The sequence below is a fragment of the Pteropus medius genome, unplaced genomic scaffold (assembly GCF_902729225.1).
Source record: "Pteropus medius unplaced genomic scaffold, Ma_sr-lr_union100, whole genome shotgun sequence".
Classification (NCBI taxonomy): Eukaryota; Metazoa; Chordata; class Mammalia; order Chiroptera; family Pteropodidae; genus Pteropus; species Pteropus medius.
This window is the reverse complement of record NW_024340849.1, coordinates 16,392,576-16,413,513: the sequence shown is the minus strand read 5'-3', so window position 1 is coordinate 16,413,513 and position 20,938 is coordinate 16,392,576. Positions and strand designations below refer to the sequence as shown.

Sequence of the window (20,938 nt, the reverse complement as noted above, 5' to 3'; positions counted from 1 at the left end):
GCCTCCATTATAATGGCAGCTATTTATAATTGCAAATTTGGGGGCTCTATTTCAGGAAATTTATTTTTAAGCAATATTATCCTTCAGACCATTTTCATTTGATTTGAAAGGTCACGTCAAGAAGGGAAATGACACATAACACCAACAATTTTTAAGTTTCAAGACATTTTTTACAATATTGGTTTAAGAAGGATTAACACATTTAGAAAATTCTTTCAATATTTTCATTGTGAAGAACATTTATTTTTGTTGCTTTAACAACCAGAAACAGATGTGAGAAGACAGAGAAAGTGTGAATTTCTCTTTTTTCATGCCAAGAGTACTTTAAATGACAATTACTGTCTCAATTATTAACTAGAGAATCAGTGTTCTTTTATTTATCTGTGATCAACTTATGTGGAGTTAGGTCAGGCCAAGGATGACTAAGGACAGTGTTATTTTATATCCCAGATCTCCTCTCACCTCTCTTCCTCTCTGATCAGCCGTAGCCCACACTATGACCCCCTATAGTTAGTTGGATCTAACCTCCTTTGGCAATTCTCTGTCCATTCCAATCTTAGTTTTTAAGATTTCATTGCCTCATTTTCTTTGCTTTAAGATTTTGCTTTGAGTTTGCAAAATGACCAATTAATTACACACTAATTACATTTCATGCATTAAGTTGAAAATAGCCTAAATTAAACCTTCATAGAGGGATGTGGATTTTAATGGGGACCTGGAAATCTAGCATTTTATCTTAAGTGAATGAACTTTGAGTGATAGAAATTTAGTCAGCAGGTCAGGTCAGTGAATGTTACTACAGATGGGAGAATTTCCTTCAAGCCCACCTAACCATTAGGCTGCTATTGGTGTGTCCCAGGCAAGAGGAATGGGATTAATATGATAAGTGGAGGAGAAGCTCTTAACTCTCACAAAGTTTCCTCTTGAGTGTTGAACCCTGAGCTAAAAATTTTGTGATTTTTCCCCCCCTTATTCCACCCGATACAATCTTAGCAAGTTTAGATCAAATGAGTTCCAAGGTGAATGGAACGAGTCCTTAGACTAAATAGACACTGTTCAAGTTACCAGCTAGTAAAAATGAATAAGTCGTATATAGAGAGCTATAAAACGCATCAGGTGAAGTAGAAGGATACAGGAGATCTTCATTTACCCAGAGTCTCAGCTCTAGGGACAAACTCAGCATTTGTGAAGTTGTTAAAAATTAAAAATAAACAGAAGGCTTGGAAACAGCCAGACTTACTGTTCTAAGAAACTACTGTGACTTCTGTTGTTTGAAGACAGAGATATTTTCTCAGTACCTTCTATATTCTGCCTCTGTACTTGTATGTTATTTAACATAATTCTAAAATGTTTATCTTATTTCCCAGTCCATAGAAGCAATAAACAAAGCGGGAGGAAATGGAATAGATATTAGTGGAAAGCAAACACTATGGCAAAAAGATTTGGATGATAACATTTAGAAAAGTTACTGATAATACTGTCTTGTTCTCTAATGAGGATAAATCAACAAAGCTTGTAACTCAGATTAGTGACTACCTTTTCCCTTTGCCTTATACCATGATGTCATCCATAGCTATGAATATTCTAATGTCATAATTCTAGAAACTAGGGATGGAAAAACTCTTTTAGGAGTTTATTTCATAAGTTTCATTGGTATTTTCCTTTTTTTTGTCTTTCCTATCCATTACAATGTCTTTTTAAGGAAAAAAAATGGACTGAGCTACATCTTTTATCATTGTAGTGCTTTTCATAAAAGATGTGATCCTGTGTTTTCACCCACAGACCCAGGACTGCATAGGCAGCTGTATTTTCTGCAAAGACCATCCAATGTAGTAGCTATCGAAGGAAAAGAGGCCGTTCTAGAGTGTTGCGTTTCTGGCTATCCTCCCCCGAGTTTTACCTGGTTACGAGGAGACGAAGTCGTCCAACTCAGGTATTATAAATTAAGGACTTTATGAAATATATGTTACTGTTTATTTTTTTCTAATTTGATATAGGTATCTGGAAATACAAGGGTTTTTGATAATAATTGACCATTTTCTCACATTCCTTGACATTATTCAGTAAATGAAAGATATTTACCCACTGGAATTAAAAGAGCGGAGACCAGAGTCAAAATCCATAAGATCAATTATGAAAGGAAATTCAGCAAGCCAGGGTTACCATTGAGATGGACCTGCCCAAAAGGTCTTCAACAAAGATATTTTGGAAGATCTAATCCTAAGGAAGTAGTATAGAGAGTGAAATATTTCTTAAGAAACCAAAATTACCTGAATTCAAACACACAGCATTCAAATATATAGAGTCTGTGCAATTTTTTTTTTTTTTTAGCTCCAGTTATAGCTCTCTTCATCTAAGTTATAACAAATATTTTAGATAAGGCAGGTGGAGAACTTGACTGGCTTCAAATTACTGGACATTAATACTAGGCATAGTTAGAAAGCAAACTCTTAACAGAATGGTACACTTAGTCTGAGCCATTTTAATTAAGTGGATTTCACTTAAGAAATTAATTTCATTGATTTTTGAGGTCTGGCATACTCCTTTTTAACACATTTATTTTCTATGATGAGATAGGTTTATGGACAATATGTTAATCTTTAAATTTCATCTACTTCAAATATTTATTTATATAACAGTACGTGGTATGATATCACAATACTGAGAATATTAAAGCATTCAAGAAATCCAGTTGCATCTTCAGCATGTCAAGATGTGTTCTCTGACTATACCTAGGCATTTTTGGTGAAGTATGAAATGTGATTTTGTACAAAGATTACTAAATTGGATTGATTTCCACTGTGGGGAACCACTTCTATGGACCTTGGAGTTTTCAAAAAGAGAAAACTGGACTAGATTATCTGTAATTTTTTTCTCAGTACTAACATTAGCTTCAAGAGTAATCTACTTCATTTCTTCGATCACTACACAGACTTCCAATGGGAGTAGTTTACTTGAATGAATTTTTGACTAATAAATGTGATGTTATCAAACCCCATGATAATAGAGTTGCTCTCCAATTTTATAATTTGAGCTTTCATGGAGCTTATTTAAATCTCTGAGTACCATGCCTGATAAACATATATGTTAATCTACTCTCTAATTTCATATGCCTTATGTCTTACAGGTCCAGAAAGTATTCTTTGTTGGGTGGAAGCAACTTGCTTATATCTAATGTGACAGATGATGACAGTGGAACTTACACCTGCGTTGTCACATATAAAAATGAGAATATTAGTGCCTCTGCAGAGCTTAACGTCTTGGGTAAGTTAATGGCTTGAGATGAGTTTACATTGTACCGTTCAAAGTATATTACTCTGACACTTTAAGTGTTTATTGCCAAATTGCTTCTTATGTTTATTAGTGGGAAATTGCAAAGTCTCAGTACTCTACACATATTCTTGCTCTACTCTGATTAATTGCATAGAGGTTAAATGCAGTGTTTGAATACTTGCTCATTGATTAAAATCCAGATTCATCGCTCTTTCAGCTAATTATTCCATTGATATAACTGAAACCTACCAAAAACTATTATTTAACAAATGTGTAAAATGTGTTATTTAACAAATGTGTTAAATAACAAATGAGAGGTTGCAAAATATATTATCTGGGGAAAATAAGTGAAGAAATTAATGCAATAAATTACATTAAAAATATGCACTTGAATGGAAAAGTCAGTTGTCATTTGAGATGACAGGGTATCTGACAGTAAATTCAGATGCGTTGATGAAATTGTTTGGTTAGTATGGAAATGCTGTGGATGCTACATTGAAAGTGAACCATTAAAATCAACTAAATCTAAAGAAAATTTGCATGGCAAAAATGTAATTTAAAGAAATTTAAGGGGCATGGGTAGGTTCATATCATTCAGAAAGGTAGGATCACCGTGTGTCATTGCACATTAATTATTCTTTTATGTGGTAGGTACTCACTCAAACAAACACATATTTTGTCATCTGCTCTAGAATTCTTTTAGCCAGTTTCATTTGAATTTTGCAGTTTGGAGAAAGTACCTTAACATTTGGATTTCAATTGTTTTTTCCTGTAACAACAAAAAATCATCTAACAGTCATTAGATATTTTTCTTCTAGAATAAATCTTTTTACCTCGTAAACAGTCCAGGAAAAATTATAAGTTCTTTAAAAGTTATTCAGTAAAAATGAAAAGGAATAGTACACTGATTTTATCTGCTAGGCTATAACGTAATATTATTAAGCTATCTATTTTGCTTTTCTAGATTTAAAGTTTATTTAGAAAATGCTTTCATCTGCGGACAAGGTAATAATATACGTGATGGGTGAGAAGTTGTTTGTTCTTTAATCAAACCATAAATATTCAACTAATATCAGCAAAGGACTTTAATTCTTTGGTTTTAGAGATAGTGTTATTCTAACTAAAATATCATCTGTCTTTAAAATGACAACAATTTTATTTACTCATATGGAAATTTTTTGTTGAAGCAAATAACTTTTACAATTATACCATCAATGTACAGTAACATAGAATGGCTACCATAGAAATTACCTTGTAATGTGTATTACTGATCATAAGGCAAATGCAGTTATGGAATGAGCTAGAATTTATAGTGATCATAGGTAAACCTCTAATTGTGAATACGCGAGGTCAAATTTTATATCAAATAAGTGCACAATATTCAGACATGTAATACTTCATTGATATCTAAGACAAATGCATGTAAATTCTGATTTCTGAGACTATACTAGTCATGAAATATGTGTACAGACATACATATTTGCACACATACCAACATTCACGACATCTTCCTCTGTGTGTTCCTGTGCATGTGTGTACATTCTCCAGTTCTTTATTATTGAGAATTATCTCGTTTTCAAGTTTCATTTTTAAAAAGTCACTGTGTTGATTATCCTTGCTAAGAATATATATTTGTTATTTATTTGCTCATATCCTCAGGAAAAGTATTGCAGAAATGGTTATACTCTCACCAGCAGTGTAGGAATTTGTCCCTCTTCAAAAAGCTGCCTTCTTCCTCAGCCTCCTAACTTTGCTTATCTAAAATTTTATAAATTTGTTCTGATTTGAATGCTTATTAAACTTAGATTTCTTTTTTATAGTTTTACTGGACATTAGCATTTTATATTTTGTGAGTTGGTTATCAGTCTCTTTTTACCTTCATACATTTATTGAAATATTTATTTTGTTGATCCGTAGGAACTCTTTGTATGAGAAGAATAGTAACTATGCTGTGTATGTTCCATCTGTGTATTTTGTTGTTGTTTTTATTTATTTTTATATCTTCTATAGGGTACCAAGTCTTTTTCTTTATGGCTGTTGGCTTTGTTGCCTTTAGACTTATATTTTTATTCTAAATGAACCACCTTGTTTTCAAAACCTATACATATTACATATCAAATCTGTAAATGAGAAGAATTATTAATTTTTTAAAAAATAGATGGAGCCGTGTTTATATCTTGGGTCTTTTTTTTTTTTTTTTTGAATCCCCTTGGTACTTGGGTATACATTTGAAAGGTTTTCTACAGACTATTATAACTATTTATAACTATTGTAAAAGTCATGATTTAATTCAGGAGGTGGTTGTAATACTGGTTTAACTATTTTACACAGGCTTCAAAATGAATGTTGATATAATAAAATTTTTGATATAGTCTTTTTGACTATTCTGATATAAAGTTGAACTTATCTTGCAGGACTGAGTTTATATGGAAATAGAATTTATTACTTTTTCTTTAAATGGAAGATGAAGAGAAAATAACTTCATTATCAGTGTTATTCAAATTTAGTTTTCATAATTTTTACAAATTTAAGCATAATTTAAATTCTTCATAAGATAAAACCCCACAAGAAATTTAAGCTTATGCTTATAAGCTTTAATTATGTATTTTATCAGACTCATTTTGCCTTTCAACTTGCAGTTCTCTCTTGTACTTAGATTGGCTTTGAATGTGAACCTCCATGAACTAATAGATATTTCAAATAGGATATTATTTTATAAACAATAAAATAAAGAGAAATGCTGTGGTCTTTCTGAAGAGTTTCAGAGCTGATATACATTAAATATAATTTAAAGCATTTACATTATAGAATTAAAATTGAAAGATCCCTAATAATTAAACTTCTTAGAGAAATCTATGTTAGAAAAGATTAAGGACAACCTTATCTAAAATAAATAAAATATAAATACTTTTATAGAAGTACTTTTTAAATTACTATAGCTTTTTAAAATTAAATTTATTAGGGTGACATTGGTTAATAAAATTCTGTAAGTTTCAAGTATACAGTTCAATAATATATCATGTGTATATTGCATTGTGCTGAATAAAGAAAATGTACATATATACAATGGAATATTACTCAGCTATAAGAAAAGATGAAATACTGCCATTTGCAACAATATGGATAAATTTTGAGATAATCATACTAGGCAAAATAAATCAGACAGAAAAAATTGAGGACCATATGATTTCATGCATATGTGGGATATGAATGAAAGCAACAAACAAACAAGACAAAAACAAAAAACTCATAGATACAGACAATAGTTTAGTGGTTACCAGAGGGAAAGCGGGGATTGTGAGAGATAGATAAGGGTACGGGGGTCAAATATGTGGTGATGGACGTATTCTTAATAATAACCATTTATGCTAATGTCTCTTAATATTATTCTTAATAATAACCATTTATGCTAATATTTTGAATACATAGACTGCACTAGGTTCTGTGAAGGCTATAAAAGTTTTGAAGTCTGGCTTCAGTAGGATTTTAGTATAATTACACGTTTATACAATCAGTTGCTCTAATGTCTTCTGAGTAAGATTTTTTTTCATATCGGATGTAAATATGGAAGCTCTGAAGATTTGAAGAGTTGATAGTCTCTGCTCTCATAAAAGACAGAACCTAAAGCAGCAGTGGCTGGAGAAGTCCTGAAGAGTAGGATGTATGTAGAAAGAGCCTCTCGGAATAGTGTTGCCAGCTCTCGTTTTATTTAAATCACTAGTGTCGTGATGATTTTTTTAAACTCTTGTGTTTTTAAAAAGAACGGTATTCTGTCCAGTCTTATTTTCCAAATGTCCAGCTTTCTGCTTCAAGAATTATAATCACTATTTCTGAAGGAAAAAATCAATGCATAAATGCATATTGTAACTAATAAAGTCCCTGACCTTGAACAAGCTCTGTGTACTTTTCATCCACACACAAAAGGAGATATGTGGAAAGTTAACCCTTCAGTAGAAGCCATTAGCTCTGACATCCAAGAGAAAATGAAAACATTTTTTAACTTTCCAGAAAAGATTCCAGAATTCCTTTTACAGCAATCTGCAGCAATATGCACAATATCTTATTAAAAGTTTACCTTTGTGCGTAGGTTTTCTCGATTATTTGCCTTATCAGCTTTCTAGAGAAGCGTTGACTGGAATTGGCACAAACTCTCATAGGTAGGACACAAATGAGACTGCTAGATCAGTCTGTGGCACATAATTGGAAACTTGAAACCAAATGTAAGAATTCTTGACATCTACGGCATGAGTGGCACATATCACTTCACGTGATGCTTGAGGTTATACTTCTCCCAGGTAACACCTCTGAAAAGAAGTCCTTTGAGGAAGTGTCACTCGTGCCTGAGACTTCTCCGTGAGAGACAGGGGTCCATGGGTCACGTATGTGTTCAGAAGGGCTCTATTGACCTGAGCATGTCTACCTTACACAAAGACGTTCTTTAAACATAATGGTAGTAGATTTAGAATGTTAAATTATATTTTAATAAATATATAATATATGTGTGTATGCATACACATATACACACATATATGTACAAGCATATATATAATACATACATTTATATATACAACACACATATATTCTCTATTTCTAAGGAAATTTCTCTCTAAAATCTATTCCTATATTCTTTAAAATGCATATGGTTATCTCAACCATTAAATAATGTACAGATTCTGGAAATGGTTAGATAATAGGCTAAGCTATTCAGAAAGTTTTAGAAAAATTATCTTAAAAGAGAGTTAAGAAGACAGTAGATTAAGATGCATAGGGGAAATTAAACATTCCCGTTAAAAACTATTATTTTTTAATGTAGTGGGATGGAAAAGTCTACATTATCAGCTCACTTTCTTTTGAAAATGCTTTTGAATGGTAAAAAAGATGGCTGAATATATAGCTAACCAATTACAGTTTCTAGTCCCAGATATATACCTTAACCAAAGCATTAGTAGTAAAGCAGGAACCAACAGTTGAATGCCTTTTGTGTGCTCTGCCAAGTACCTTTTGGGCATAGAAAGGCGCATATGACTCAGATGCAGGCCTCAAAGACTCATTAGGTAAACAGAAAAGAAGTAGGCAATTACTAAAAACACAAAGAACAATTGGTTAAGAGGGAGGTGAGAGGTTCCCTGAGTAAAGAATTCAAGGAAGATGTGAGAACGGAAGTTAGGGGGTTGGGCAGAGAGGCAAGGGGAGAGCATTCTGGGCAGGGGGAAGTAAAGGTTTGGAGAAAGCAAGGGCTGTGAAAGGGCAAGTGATTTCATGTGACTGAAGATTTTGGGCACAAAGGCAATCCGAGGGTAGACTGGAAAAATGCTATGGATCCTCAGTATTTTGCGATTGTGATTAGATTTTATCTTAAAGGCAATGGAAAGACATGGAAAGATGTTTGAATCGTCCTTAGTAGCTGTTTCATCTTGGCCAGTTATTTAACTCTGTAATCTGCAATTTTTATTTTTTATTTTTTTTTCAGAATAGCAGGAGATAGCTCTGTGTGTTCTGGGAAATAAAAATATATAAGATGCTCTTCCAGCCCTCATGAGAAGCCTAAAGCATAGTTACAAAATTAAGCAAAAACAAACAAAACAAAATACCACAAATATTAAAACATCCCATGCACTCTCTTTATGAGTAATTTTCCTCATCTATAAAATGTACAAAGCAACCACTGGACCCTACATAATTTTCATAAATCATGGAGAATTCGTATAATGATGTCCTAACGGTACACAGAAATTTCCTTGGCAGTACTCTTTAGAAACATAGACAAAAAATTAAGTTTGTGCTACAAGGATGATATCAAAATATGTGAAACATTTTATATTTTTTACTTTCCTCTGTGCCTCTACAGCCTCCTATGCATGCTTTCTTCCCAACTAGATTGTGAGAGACTTCAAAACAGATGCCATGTCTTGTGCATCTTGACCACTCAAACTCTTGGTTTTTTCTCTTGTTTATGTGAACTTTAAATGTAAGAAATACAATTGTATGTATATTTTACATAAGTTATCTAACTTTCTATCAAAATATTGCATAAACTCTCCATTGATACTCATGGTTTTTCACAGACTATGGTTATGGACTGAATTGATTTATATATTGTAGCCTTCATCTCCAATGTTACTGTATTTGGAGATAGGACCTTTAAGAAAGTAGGTAGTTATGGTTAAATGAGATCATAAGAATGGGGCTCTAATCCAATAGATATGGTGCCTTCGTGAGAAGAGAAAGAGCTATCAGAGCACTCTACCTCCCAGAGCACGCATTCAGAAGACAGGACACATGAGACACAGAGAGAAGGCACAGTCTGCAAGCCAAGGAAAACTGTCTCACCAGAAACCAACCCTGCCGGCACCTTGATCTTAGACTTCCTGCCTGCAGAACTTTGAAAATTAAATTGATGTTGTGTAAGCCACCCAGGCACCAGGTATTTTGTTATGGCAGCCTGAGCAGACTAATGTAACCACAGGAAAAGTAGTTATTTTATGCATTATATTGTTAAAAAGATTCTTGATCAGTTTTATAGAGACATGAGCTACAATAGAGAAGTATATTACCAATATTTATTAATATTGTTAGTACTGACGATCTCAAATTCCCAGGAGTGTGAAAAAAAGTGCTTCTTATAATGGCAATGAATCAAAAGACATATATCTGTTTATACACTAGGTTTTGTGTTCTAAGATTCTTATAAATTTAAGGTTTCCCTAACTTAGTTCTTCTGCAGTATCTTCATCATCTCTTTATTTAGTAATTTCTAAGTAAAAGCTGCTCCTTTCGTTTGAGAACCTATCGTTGTAAATGGTATGCTGCAATTCTATGAAGAAATTAAGTTTTTTTCTAAATCAGTTCTTAGATAAATTCAATTTACTGCAACAAGCACATAAATATTCACACCCCATCAACCCTCAGATGCGTCTAGTAATGAAAGGCATCGTGATAATTAAACACCGATGTGGCTTTATATCCTTTTTTTTTTTTGCACGTCCTTTAGTTTTATAATTTTTTAACTGAAATATATGTAACATTAGTTGCTAATTTCTGAGCACGTGTAATTGGCCACGTAGAGAAAAGACCCATTCATTTGTTTGGAAAGTAAGTGGCACATTCACCTCCCATTAAGGTGTTAATCACCTCTTTTATAAACTTGCTGAGGGATCTCTCATGTTGGATTTTAGACTAAGGTTCTTAGCCATAAATGAGAAATAGTTATTATAAAATATATCAATTAAGGTAAATTTATCCTATAATGATGTGCAACTCTTTGTTTGAATGACGTTCTCCTGAACTTACAACATCACCTCCTCTGCCTAAGTAGCAGTCCTTAAAGTTCATGTCTGTCTGTAATCAGTCTTTATGAGCAGTGACCCTCTCACACATCACATTTAATGACCATAGTCATAAAAGCAGTGCCTTGGGTAAGTTTATATTGATCATCCTTTACCAGGTACTTGCCAAATGGATCATATTGAAATTAATTAAGAGTTTTTTTCATGTAGAGATATGTTCCCAAATGTAGGATGCAAGTGCATAAAGCAGAATTAAATTTTAAAAATTCAAAATGATCTGTGAGCTGCTGCTTCTCATCACTGTGTTGATTTCTTATTATAGTTACTTCCCTCACCTGAGATCACAGCTGTCCTAAGAGTGTGCAAAATTTCTATCCAAAACAATGTTTAGAAGATTCCGTTGAATGCATATATGTATTAAATTATGAAAAATGGTAAGTTCAGACTGTTAGTAATAAAATGATTTAGTATCACAATGGCAGTTATACTCAGATGTGGAAATACTGGTGGGATTAGTAGTAGGATTTATTTATTCATTACACAAATATTTATTTGAATGCCTACTTCGTGGACCTCTACACTTCCTCCCTCTTCCATCAGAGAAAACAGTTTAAACAGTGTTTTGCATTTATCCTTGAGATAGTTATGAATCTAATTTTTTTTTCTTATATGAGGAAGTTGAGGCCCTAGAGGGAAAGGCAAAGGCTGTGTACTAATTGAGAGCATTAAAAATGCAATCTAAGGCTATGATTTTAATTAGCCCTAACCATCTCAGCAAGGTGAATTGACCATCTGTGGTTTAGAAAGAGGAGAATTGCTGACAGTGGTGAAAAGCTGCCCCAGAGGCCGTTGCCTGCCACAGTGGTCCCAAAGTCCCGGAAGTACGCATTATCCCAAAAGGAGTTTGACTCTGCGCTAGGACACAAACTAAATAAGAAGTGTTTTAAGTAAAGCTAGCAAGAGTTAGTGTCCATTGTACTCGCCACTTTTCAAAGACTAGGGAGTAAAGCATGACATTTCTTTATCTACATTCTGAGGATTTATTTCTGATTTATTATTTAATATATGAAGGTATATTCATTTCACTAATTTTAAACAGTAAGATGTGGCCTCATCTTGACTATAATCTGATATATTTGATCAGGAAACCGTCAGAGTATAGCTGATATTCAAACACCTGAAATTTATACCATGTGACCAAAGCTCCTCCCTCCACTTGGTGGCAGTGTACCTAAGGGCTAAAAGCACCAACTTGAAAACCTGTCTTACAATGGTGGACTCTATTAAAACATTTAGAGTTTTTATCTGTACATTGGTTGATTTGTTTATTCACTCATTTAACTAATATGTACTGAAAATGCAATAGTCGTCTTGCCTAAATCTTTGGCAAAAACCAGCTTTACTGAGATAATCATGTACTGTAATTCACATAGTACACAATTTTGCATTTAAAATGTACAGTTTAATGGTTTTCAATATAGTCACAGACATGTGCAACCATATCTAATCAGTCAATTTTAGGACACCTTCATGACCTCAGAAAGTAACCCGGTACCCTTTAGCTATCATTCCCATATTCTCCTGTTCTCCCTCCTCCACCTGCCTTACTCACAGCTCTAAGCAACCACCAATCTACTATCTGTCTTTGCAGGTTTTCCTGTTTTAACATTTCACATGAATGGAATGATAAAATATGTTGTGTTTTGTGACTTATTCCTTTAACTTAGCACAATGTTTCCAAGGCTTATCCTCGTTATAGTGTGTATCAGTACTTAATTCCTTTTTATGACCAAATAATATTCCATTGTATAAACATACCATGTTTTATTAACCCATTCATTAGTTGACGGGTATTAGGGTTACCTCCACCTTTTGCCTATTGCGAATAATTCTATATAAACATTTGTGCACCAGTTTTCGTGTGGACCTATGTTTTCAGTTCTCTTGGGCATATATGAAGAAGTGGAATTGCTCAGTCATATGGTAATTCTATTGAGAAATTACTAGACTATTTCTAAAGTAACTGAGTATTTCTGTTTCTCTATAGCCCCACTTGTTATTAGCTAACTTTTTAGATTTTAGCCACTCTAGTGGGTGAGAGGTAGTATATCTCATTGTGGGTTTGATTTGCATTCCCCTATTGACTAATGACGTTGAGTCTCTTGTCATGGGTTTATTGGCCATTTGTATATCTCTTTTGAAGAAATGTCTATTCAAATCCTTTGCCCATTTTTTATTGGGTTATTTGTTTTTTTATCGTTGAGTTTAATGTCTTTTTAAGGGCATATGTATGTGGGGCGAAGTGTACCGCTTTCATAGGAACAGGCTAAATGGAATGCCACACAGAGAAGCTATCTGAGGGCAACATAAGGTTATTGGCTACCTGTGTTCCCAAAGACTGTTCTCTAAGCTGACATTGTGTCAAGTATGCGCACTGCTCTTTCATTATTCTATCTAACACTATGTTCACCCATGTGGTAACGCTCTTTCTTTCTTGTGCTGCCATAATTTCTTGGCAGTTTCACCATTTACATTTAACTCATTGGCTAGGCAATTTCCATAGGAAATCATACAGTGAGTTGTAATCACATATAAGTCAAATTGATTTCTCAAGGGGAGGGGTTGTATCTTAATCATTTTCATGTCCTCAGTATCTCTCACATACTAGTGGGAGTGAATTAAGCATTTAAGAAATGTAAGAAATGCAGATTTTTCTCTCTCAGAATTGAGTTTGGATTTTCATCCTGAATGTTGCATTTTAGTAAGTGAAAAAAAAATCATGTCTCATTCAATTAGTCCTTCTGTGAGACACACATACAAAAAGAAATTTTGTACATAGTGCTGACTCCAAATCTTCTTTCTTATTTTATTCATATTCTTGTTGTTCAGAAAAGCTGTTCCTAAGATTGAAGTTTTAACTGAACTACAATTAAGACATGACATAATGTTCTAAATTTTAATATAAATATTTTGGTAGATATTCCTTGTGAAACAGATTTTGGGTACAAGTTTGGTATGAACAAAATGGGCAAAATTAAAGATGAATTGACTACATAATCAAGTGAAACATCTTGTAAAGATGAAGGCTAAACCTTTTTATTCTCCAATATTTTCCAAATTGTATTTTTATTTTTAGGTATTCCTAACAAAAATGAAAGCAAAACAAACAAAAATCCTCTGTGGTTACCTCAGTTTGGGAAACATTGGATCAAAGAAAGTTAAATTAAACACATACATATTATAGGACTTCTCAGACGCTCTAACAGGCTAATATTTGGGAAATGCTCTGTGCAATTAGTGAAGGCTATAGAGTTAAAACTTATTTTCTTTTTCTATTTGGAGAGGAATCTCCTATTAACAGCAGTATAGCTATGTCAATTTGGCTTATGTGTAATTGTAATGTACTGTATATATTTCTATGGCAACTGCCTACCAATTAAAATGGGATTTTTATCACAGTTAACGGATGTAGTCAATTTTTTTTATTCTTGCAGTTCAGACCCATTACACATTCTGTAAGAAACAACATGATGCCATTTTAATGAAAGCTCAGTGCCTCCCTCCTGCTAAGGAAAATAAATGTGATACTTGTGAATGTACATCCATTGCTTCTTTATAGGACCAGCAAAGAAAATAATTAGCCTGTGATTAAATTATATAATTCAATTTTCTCTTGATATGTTCTTAACCAATAGTAGTTAGTGAATCTAACTGCCTAATGCTTAGTAATAACATTTTATCATCAATTTATGGTGCATGAAAACAGAAGAAATGTCAAAGGAGCTGGAGGATTGTGGTGTGTGAGTGCGTATGTATGATTCTTAAAGGATGGTTAGCCAGCGAGATGTGGGGATTGTGCAAGTAATATTGTGTTTCTCTATTAGAATGCTAATTTAGCTTGCAAAATACCTTAGGAATTAAGACTACACCAAGTTATTATGTAGATTAGTTGCAGGAAAGTAGAGTGAGAGCAGGGACATTTTCTTGTTTGGTTTTTAAAGCAACAATAAAATAATAAGTGAAATTCTGGCCTCGGAAGAAGATATCAGTGAGTGAGTTTTTCTCCTCACTTCCTCTTCACTCTCTTCCGTATAAACAGAGATGCAAGTTCATTCTCATTTTTCACTTCCGCTACAGATTACTTGGTTTTTCTTCTTTTTGGCTGAACACTTTGTGGATACTTCGTGCTTATCAACATATCCCCCCAAATCAGGAGCATTTGTATGATTACAACTCTGATCTTTCGTTCTATCCACACCTCCTTCTTTCTACCATCTTGTTTCTCTCTCTACTCCAACTTACCTCAGTTTACCCTCAAGGGTATTACTGGACAAGCAACCATGAACACATCACTTGACCTCTAAACATTTTCTATGCAGTGGGCCAATGATATCTAACCTGCAGAGTTGTTATGAAGATTGGGATAAGAGAAATAGTACATGTTCAGTGCAGCTCCAGGACAGTGCCTGGAATAGAGAGTAAGTCATAGTGTTATCACTATTGTAATTAGCAACAGGTATCTGTGTGTTAACATGCATGTGCCTTGAGTACTCAAACTCAGAATAGCAGGTCTCATTCAGATCTTATGTCTTAAGTTGCTCTTGCCATCTTCTGACTTAAGGAGAAATAAACTGTGATAAAGAAGCATACTAGAAACGAAAACAGACTCACAAATTCAGAGAACAAACTGGTGATTACCAAGGGGGAGAGGATGGAGGGCTGAGCGAAAAAGGTAAAGGGGTGAAGAACTACAAATTAGTAGTTACAAAACAGTCATGGAGATTTAGAGTATAGCATAGGGTATATAGTCGATATTATTGTAATGATTGTGTGTAGTGCCAAATAGGTCTACTTCATAAATTGTGTAAATGTCTAAATATTGTACTGTACACCTGAAAGTAATATAAAATAATGAAAAAAAGAAGCTACTGGTGGCTCTGAGAATAGTAGAACTTAAGGAAGGCTGTCCACTTTATCATAACATGTAGGATCACTGAACCAAAGTTGTAGAATTGGGGACTACTAGAGTGATATTAGTGAGAGAAGATGAATAAGTTTTGCTGGTTTGGGTGGGCAGTGTAGTCTAAGGATTTGGGTGTGAACTAAGGTCTGGTACATATGAAGCACTAAATAAATAAATATTAGTTATTATTTTAAAAAATAATTTGAGCTAAAAATATTACAGGCTTTCTGGAGGGAGCTTAGGACATGTGCTACTGTTATTTATACTTTACCAAAGACTATGAAAAATGTTTATGTTGTAAGTTATTAAGAAATTCACCCAGAAAATAAATATTCACAATTAAGTTAGCTTTGGATAGGGAAGAATATTTATCATTCACATGTATAATACATACAAAAACTGTCAAAATAAATAAATAGTTTGGTTTAATGAATATAGCCTCAGCGTTGCAATATATTAAACCCAGTCATCAACTTTGTGCTTTTTTTCCTTTTACCTTACATTAAATGCGTAACAGTTCAACCTTGAGAACATATTTTAAATCTACCCCCTTCTCTGTATCCTGACTCTGGTCACCCTGAAGTCAATTACTCTCACCTGTTACCTGGACCAAACTTCTAATCTAACGATCTCTCTTCTAGTCTTGCCTTCCTATAACCCGTTCTCACCCAGAATAATCTTGTTAACAGGTTAATCAGAACATATATGTCCCTACTTAGAAAGTAAAACCCTCAAGGTCCTTCAATTATTTTTTTTTTAGAGTAAAGTAGAAACTTCTTACCACATCCTACCAACCATTGTGAACTTCAGCTTGCATATACTTTTCTAACTGTATCACATTCTTCCTCTATTTATTAGGCTCCTGCATTTTCCTTGAAAAAACAAAAACAAAAACAAATAATTTCCAATCTCAAATATTTGGGCAGCAACCCATGTCTGGAATTCTCTTGTCCCAGCTCATACTGCCGATATCACTTTCTTATGGAGTTTGTCTTTGTCCAGTATGACTAAATTACCCTCTCACAGTTACTCTGTTCCACCATCCTCTTATTGTGTCCTTTGTAGTACTTATTACAATTCGTTATTATCTATGTACTCATTCACTGTTTCTGTCTCCATTAGAGCAGGATTCTTATCTGTTATGTTCATTATTATGTCCCCAAAATCTACTCAATCAATCGGTCAATCCGTCCATTCAATTAATGATATGTTGCCATCATCTGCAATGATGTTCTCACATGCACATTTATTAGGCACCTATTATGTTTCAGGCATTGTGCAAACTGCTGTGTTTTCTCATTTAATTCAAAAATTTATAAGAGAGGTACTGTTTTTCCTCCACTTTAAAGATAAGGAAATTGAGGCACATCATCGTTACCATTGTTATTGTTGTCATCTTTACTGTCATCGTGACTGTCACCATTTCAAGAAGCAGAACTAGAATTGGCATTGCTTGTCTTTCTCATACAGTGGTCAGATGAAGGAAGAGGGTGCTTAGATGTAGAAAAGCCCTAAAGACAACCCTAATGAGCTGGTCAGAAAGGTAAAATCATTAAGGCATGCTTCCAGTAAGCAGAAAACAGACAGAAATCATTCATGGAAGTTGTGTAATTGTCAAAGTGTGGTCTCCAGGCCACCGGCATTAGCATTACATGTAAGACTTAGAAATGCAAATTTGTTAGCCTTGCCCTGAGCTTCTGGATCAGATTATGTGAGGGTGGGGCCAGGAAATTGTATCTTAATAAACTTTCAAAGTGATTTTTAACCACTGCTTTAGGCAAAGGAAGCCCAAGCTGGCAGTTAGTGAAAGAAAGATGATATTAACAAGAGTAAGGCAAGGTATACATATTCAAAAATCAGACCACACAAACAAAAGTAAGGTTAGCAGGCCATGCACAAAGACATGGACCTGTTATTAAAATTGGAGTGTAGTGAGAGGCTTGGTCATAAGGAAGAACAGTCAAGGTAGAGAACAGAGTATGAGGTCAGAGTAGGACTAGGCAGGTGGCCTTGATTTTCTCCCCTGTAGCACCTGTTCAAGTTCTCGAAATCCCCTTCTGGTACACAGAATTAGTAACAGAACATGAGTAGAGTTAAAAAAGTAGAGTAAAAAATACTCCACCATGACTCTGGTTCTACCAGCTGGAAAAATGTGGATCTGTGGAGGAAGATGGGCCAGTATAACTGCATGAGACAGATCTGTATGTTTGCAGAGGACTCTGATGCTGTTCCACTGGTGAGATGATGGGCCCTGCAAGAACATTTTGTAATGTTGTGGGGATAGGCAAAATAATAATGGATAAATTTCAGCTGTGGCAAGTATAAGGCAATGTATCTGGGAAAATATAGTCCAAACTATACTGATAAAATAAACTATTTTCTCTTCTATTACTTATGTCTAGAAAAAGTTATCTAAATCTATGTCAACTATTCCTGAAAAATAGTCCAGTGTAGAGTGGCAGTTCAGAAGGTCAACCAAATGCCAGAGAGAACCATGATAAAATTGAAAAACAGTATTATATAATTTTGTTAGATCTTTGAACAGAACTAATACTTGTACTTGGAGTAGAGTTCATAGTTCTATTCAGTGCTTTCCATTAAGGCTAAAAAACAGAGAAGCCTGAAAGGTTAGTGAAAATGATCAAAGGAATGAAATAGTATGAATAGTTGAGAAATTTTCAGTTCAGAAAAATTATGGGTAAAAAGGGATACAATCAAATTCATGTCCATGGAAGATATTAGGAAGTAGAGCATGGACAAGCTCAACAAATTCAAGAATACTCTATCTACAAGAACTCTCTTGAAATTTGAAGGTAATTTTATAACAACAAAAAAAGAAAGCATAGGACTTCTTTATATACCTGGTGGTAAATTTATCGATGTCACCAATATGAGAATTCACAAACTAGAAAGATAATAACAAACACAAATAACTATTTATTTATGGAAAATGAGATTCAAAATGGTTTGTAAAAGGGAAGCTCTAGATTATCCTGGATATTTCTTTAGTGTTTAAAAGATATTATTTGGGGAAATATCCAAAATTATGCATCCTCTTGAAAAACAAAGTCCAGGAATTGATGACTGATGCAGTGTTATAGTTTTGCACAAATACACCCTCGTACATGCACACACATGTAAGCATACACATGTATAAATTTATATTTGTTTTCTTTTAAAATGTTTTGTCATTATGAAAGAAATATATATGCATTAAGTATAGGTATTGTTGAAAATACAGTAGACAAATCATATGTGGCTTTATTCTAAAGATAAATACTATTAATATTTTACTGTACTGTTTTCTACATATATTTATAATTTTCACTTTTATGATTTTTTAAAAAGCATCTCTAAGATTTTGCCACTAATGATATAAACTGTTGATTTAAGATAGGCATTTTTAAATTATAACAACATGAAAATACTAATATTCTGTGAAATTCAGCTTACTAGTATATAGGATTTTTGCTTTATATTCAAAACGAATTTAGACTATGGACATTTTGTTTGCTTTTTAAATCTAGTTTCAGTATTCAAGCTTATTACACATGTGAAATTAAGTAGTTTTCTAATTCTACATTATTTCTATAAATATTCCATTTTATTTGTAATGTTTTTGTTTTGTATGTTTTAATACAATTCTGTTTATTATTCAATAACTGTTATAGATATGTCTTTTAATAGCATGCAAGTGCTCATATGTTTGTTCACATCTACCCAATTTGAAATACTTTGCCTTTTCCAAGGAGGGTTTCATTTATTCGTATTTATTGTCACACACAATTCAAATTATCGTCATAAGATATTTGAAACTATCTGAGTTCAAGTAATGGTACTGTTATCTAGCTATATTATAAAGTTGTATGAAGATTTAAATTAGATAGTGGATTTAAAGTACTTAGTATAATGCCTACACAGAGTAAGCATACTGTTATGATTATTTCCTCTGTTTTATTTTATACCTCTGGCTTTTATTTTAATACCATTTTGGTGCTTTCTTTGTCTATCTCTTCTACTGAACAGTTTTTTTTTTTTTTTTGGAGGGGGTAACTTTTGTAGTAATCAGTAGATAGAGACTATTACAAATTTTATAAGCGGTTAAATAATTGATAAAAAATTACATAAATCTATACTTGCAAATATATAGTCTTCAAATATGTAGTTACATTTCCAATATATTATGTTCCATGTTCCAATATATTATGTTCCATGTTTCTTTGTTCCTTAAATTGTAATATATCATTACAATTTGTGTTATTATTACTAATAGTGAAGCAGATAGGCACATATGCTTATTCTCATGATAAAGAGAAGGTATCCAAGTATAGAAATTTTCAGTGAATTTTTCAAGTATGCCCAACTAGTACATATAATATAGAGTAAAATTTTCTATGAGGATATGCATATTTATGTGGACTGCACATGCAGTTATATATTACTTGGGGGAAGTATATTTGATCCTGCTCTGAGAGTGATCCACTCTTGAAATAGATCAGATCTATATATTGTGATAAAGCTATTTTGCCCATTTCTCCTTGAACTTGACATACTGGTTTATATAATGTAGTCTTTTTTATATTCCAGATGGGATGTATCTTTCCCTTTCTCAACATCTCAAATTGTCTGTCTTTACTTTCCTTATTTTGTTTTCTTTTTCCAGATATTTTCATGTGATTATTTTTAATATTGAAGTACATAATCACTAAAAAACTTCAAACAATTCAGCACTATATAAAATGAAATGTAAATTTGTTCTCTCCAATAAAATTCTGTTTGCTAGGGACAAACACACTTAAGAGATAGACAAAGAAAGCACCAAAAGTGTTTCTCATATCATTAACAAACTTTACTAGAAGCTACATGATCAGAAAAAAGTCCATGTTGTACCTGGAGGGAGAAGACTCTAGTTCAAAATATGATTTCCTACAGTGACCTTAAGACAGCCATTAGTTATCTTAGGAAACTCATTTTTCAGTTGTAAAATTGGTTAATAACTTTTCCACCTATTTATACCCTAGGCCTGTTGTGATGATCACTTAAAAAATAGAGTGTGAAGTACTAATTGGTATTTACAAAATAGTCACGAGGATGTAAAGCACAGCATAGGGAAGGAATATAGTCAATAATATTGTAGTAACCATGTATAGTGCCAGGTGGGTACTAGACTAATCGGGAGGATCACTTCTTAAATCATATAAATGTCTAACCACTATGTTGTACACCTGAAACTAATATAAAATAATATTTTTTAAAAAGTGATGGGGAAGTTGAAAGGCCATCCAAATTTAAGTTACTTGCATTTATTGTATAAAATCATTCTACTCAGCTCAAATACCCCTTTTATTCTGTGTAGCTTTAGCCTTTGTTGAACTTCATTTCATTCTCATAAACTGAACCAGTCTACTTTTTTATA

General features: G+C 33.2%; 1 protein-coding gene across 1 annotated transcript in view; it reads left to right on the top strand.

Moving 5' to 3' along the window:
* The window catches only part of DCC (DCC netrin 1 receptor), a 983,855-nt gene that overhangs the window by 472,328 nt on the left and 490,589 nt on the right, over positions 1 to 20,938 (top strand). The window contains exons 4-5 of the mRNA XM_039841340.1: positions 1,783 to 1,933; positions 3,128 to 3,264. Coding sequence (XP_039697274.1) covers positions 1,783 to 1,933; positions 3,128 to 3,264 — 288 coding nt within the window. The remainder of the gene's footprint in view (positions 1 to 1,782; positions 1,934 to 3,127; positions 3,265 to 20,938) is intronic.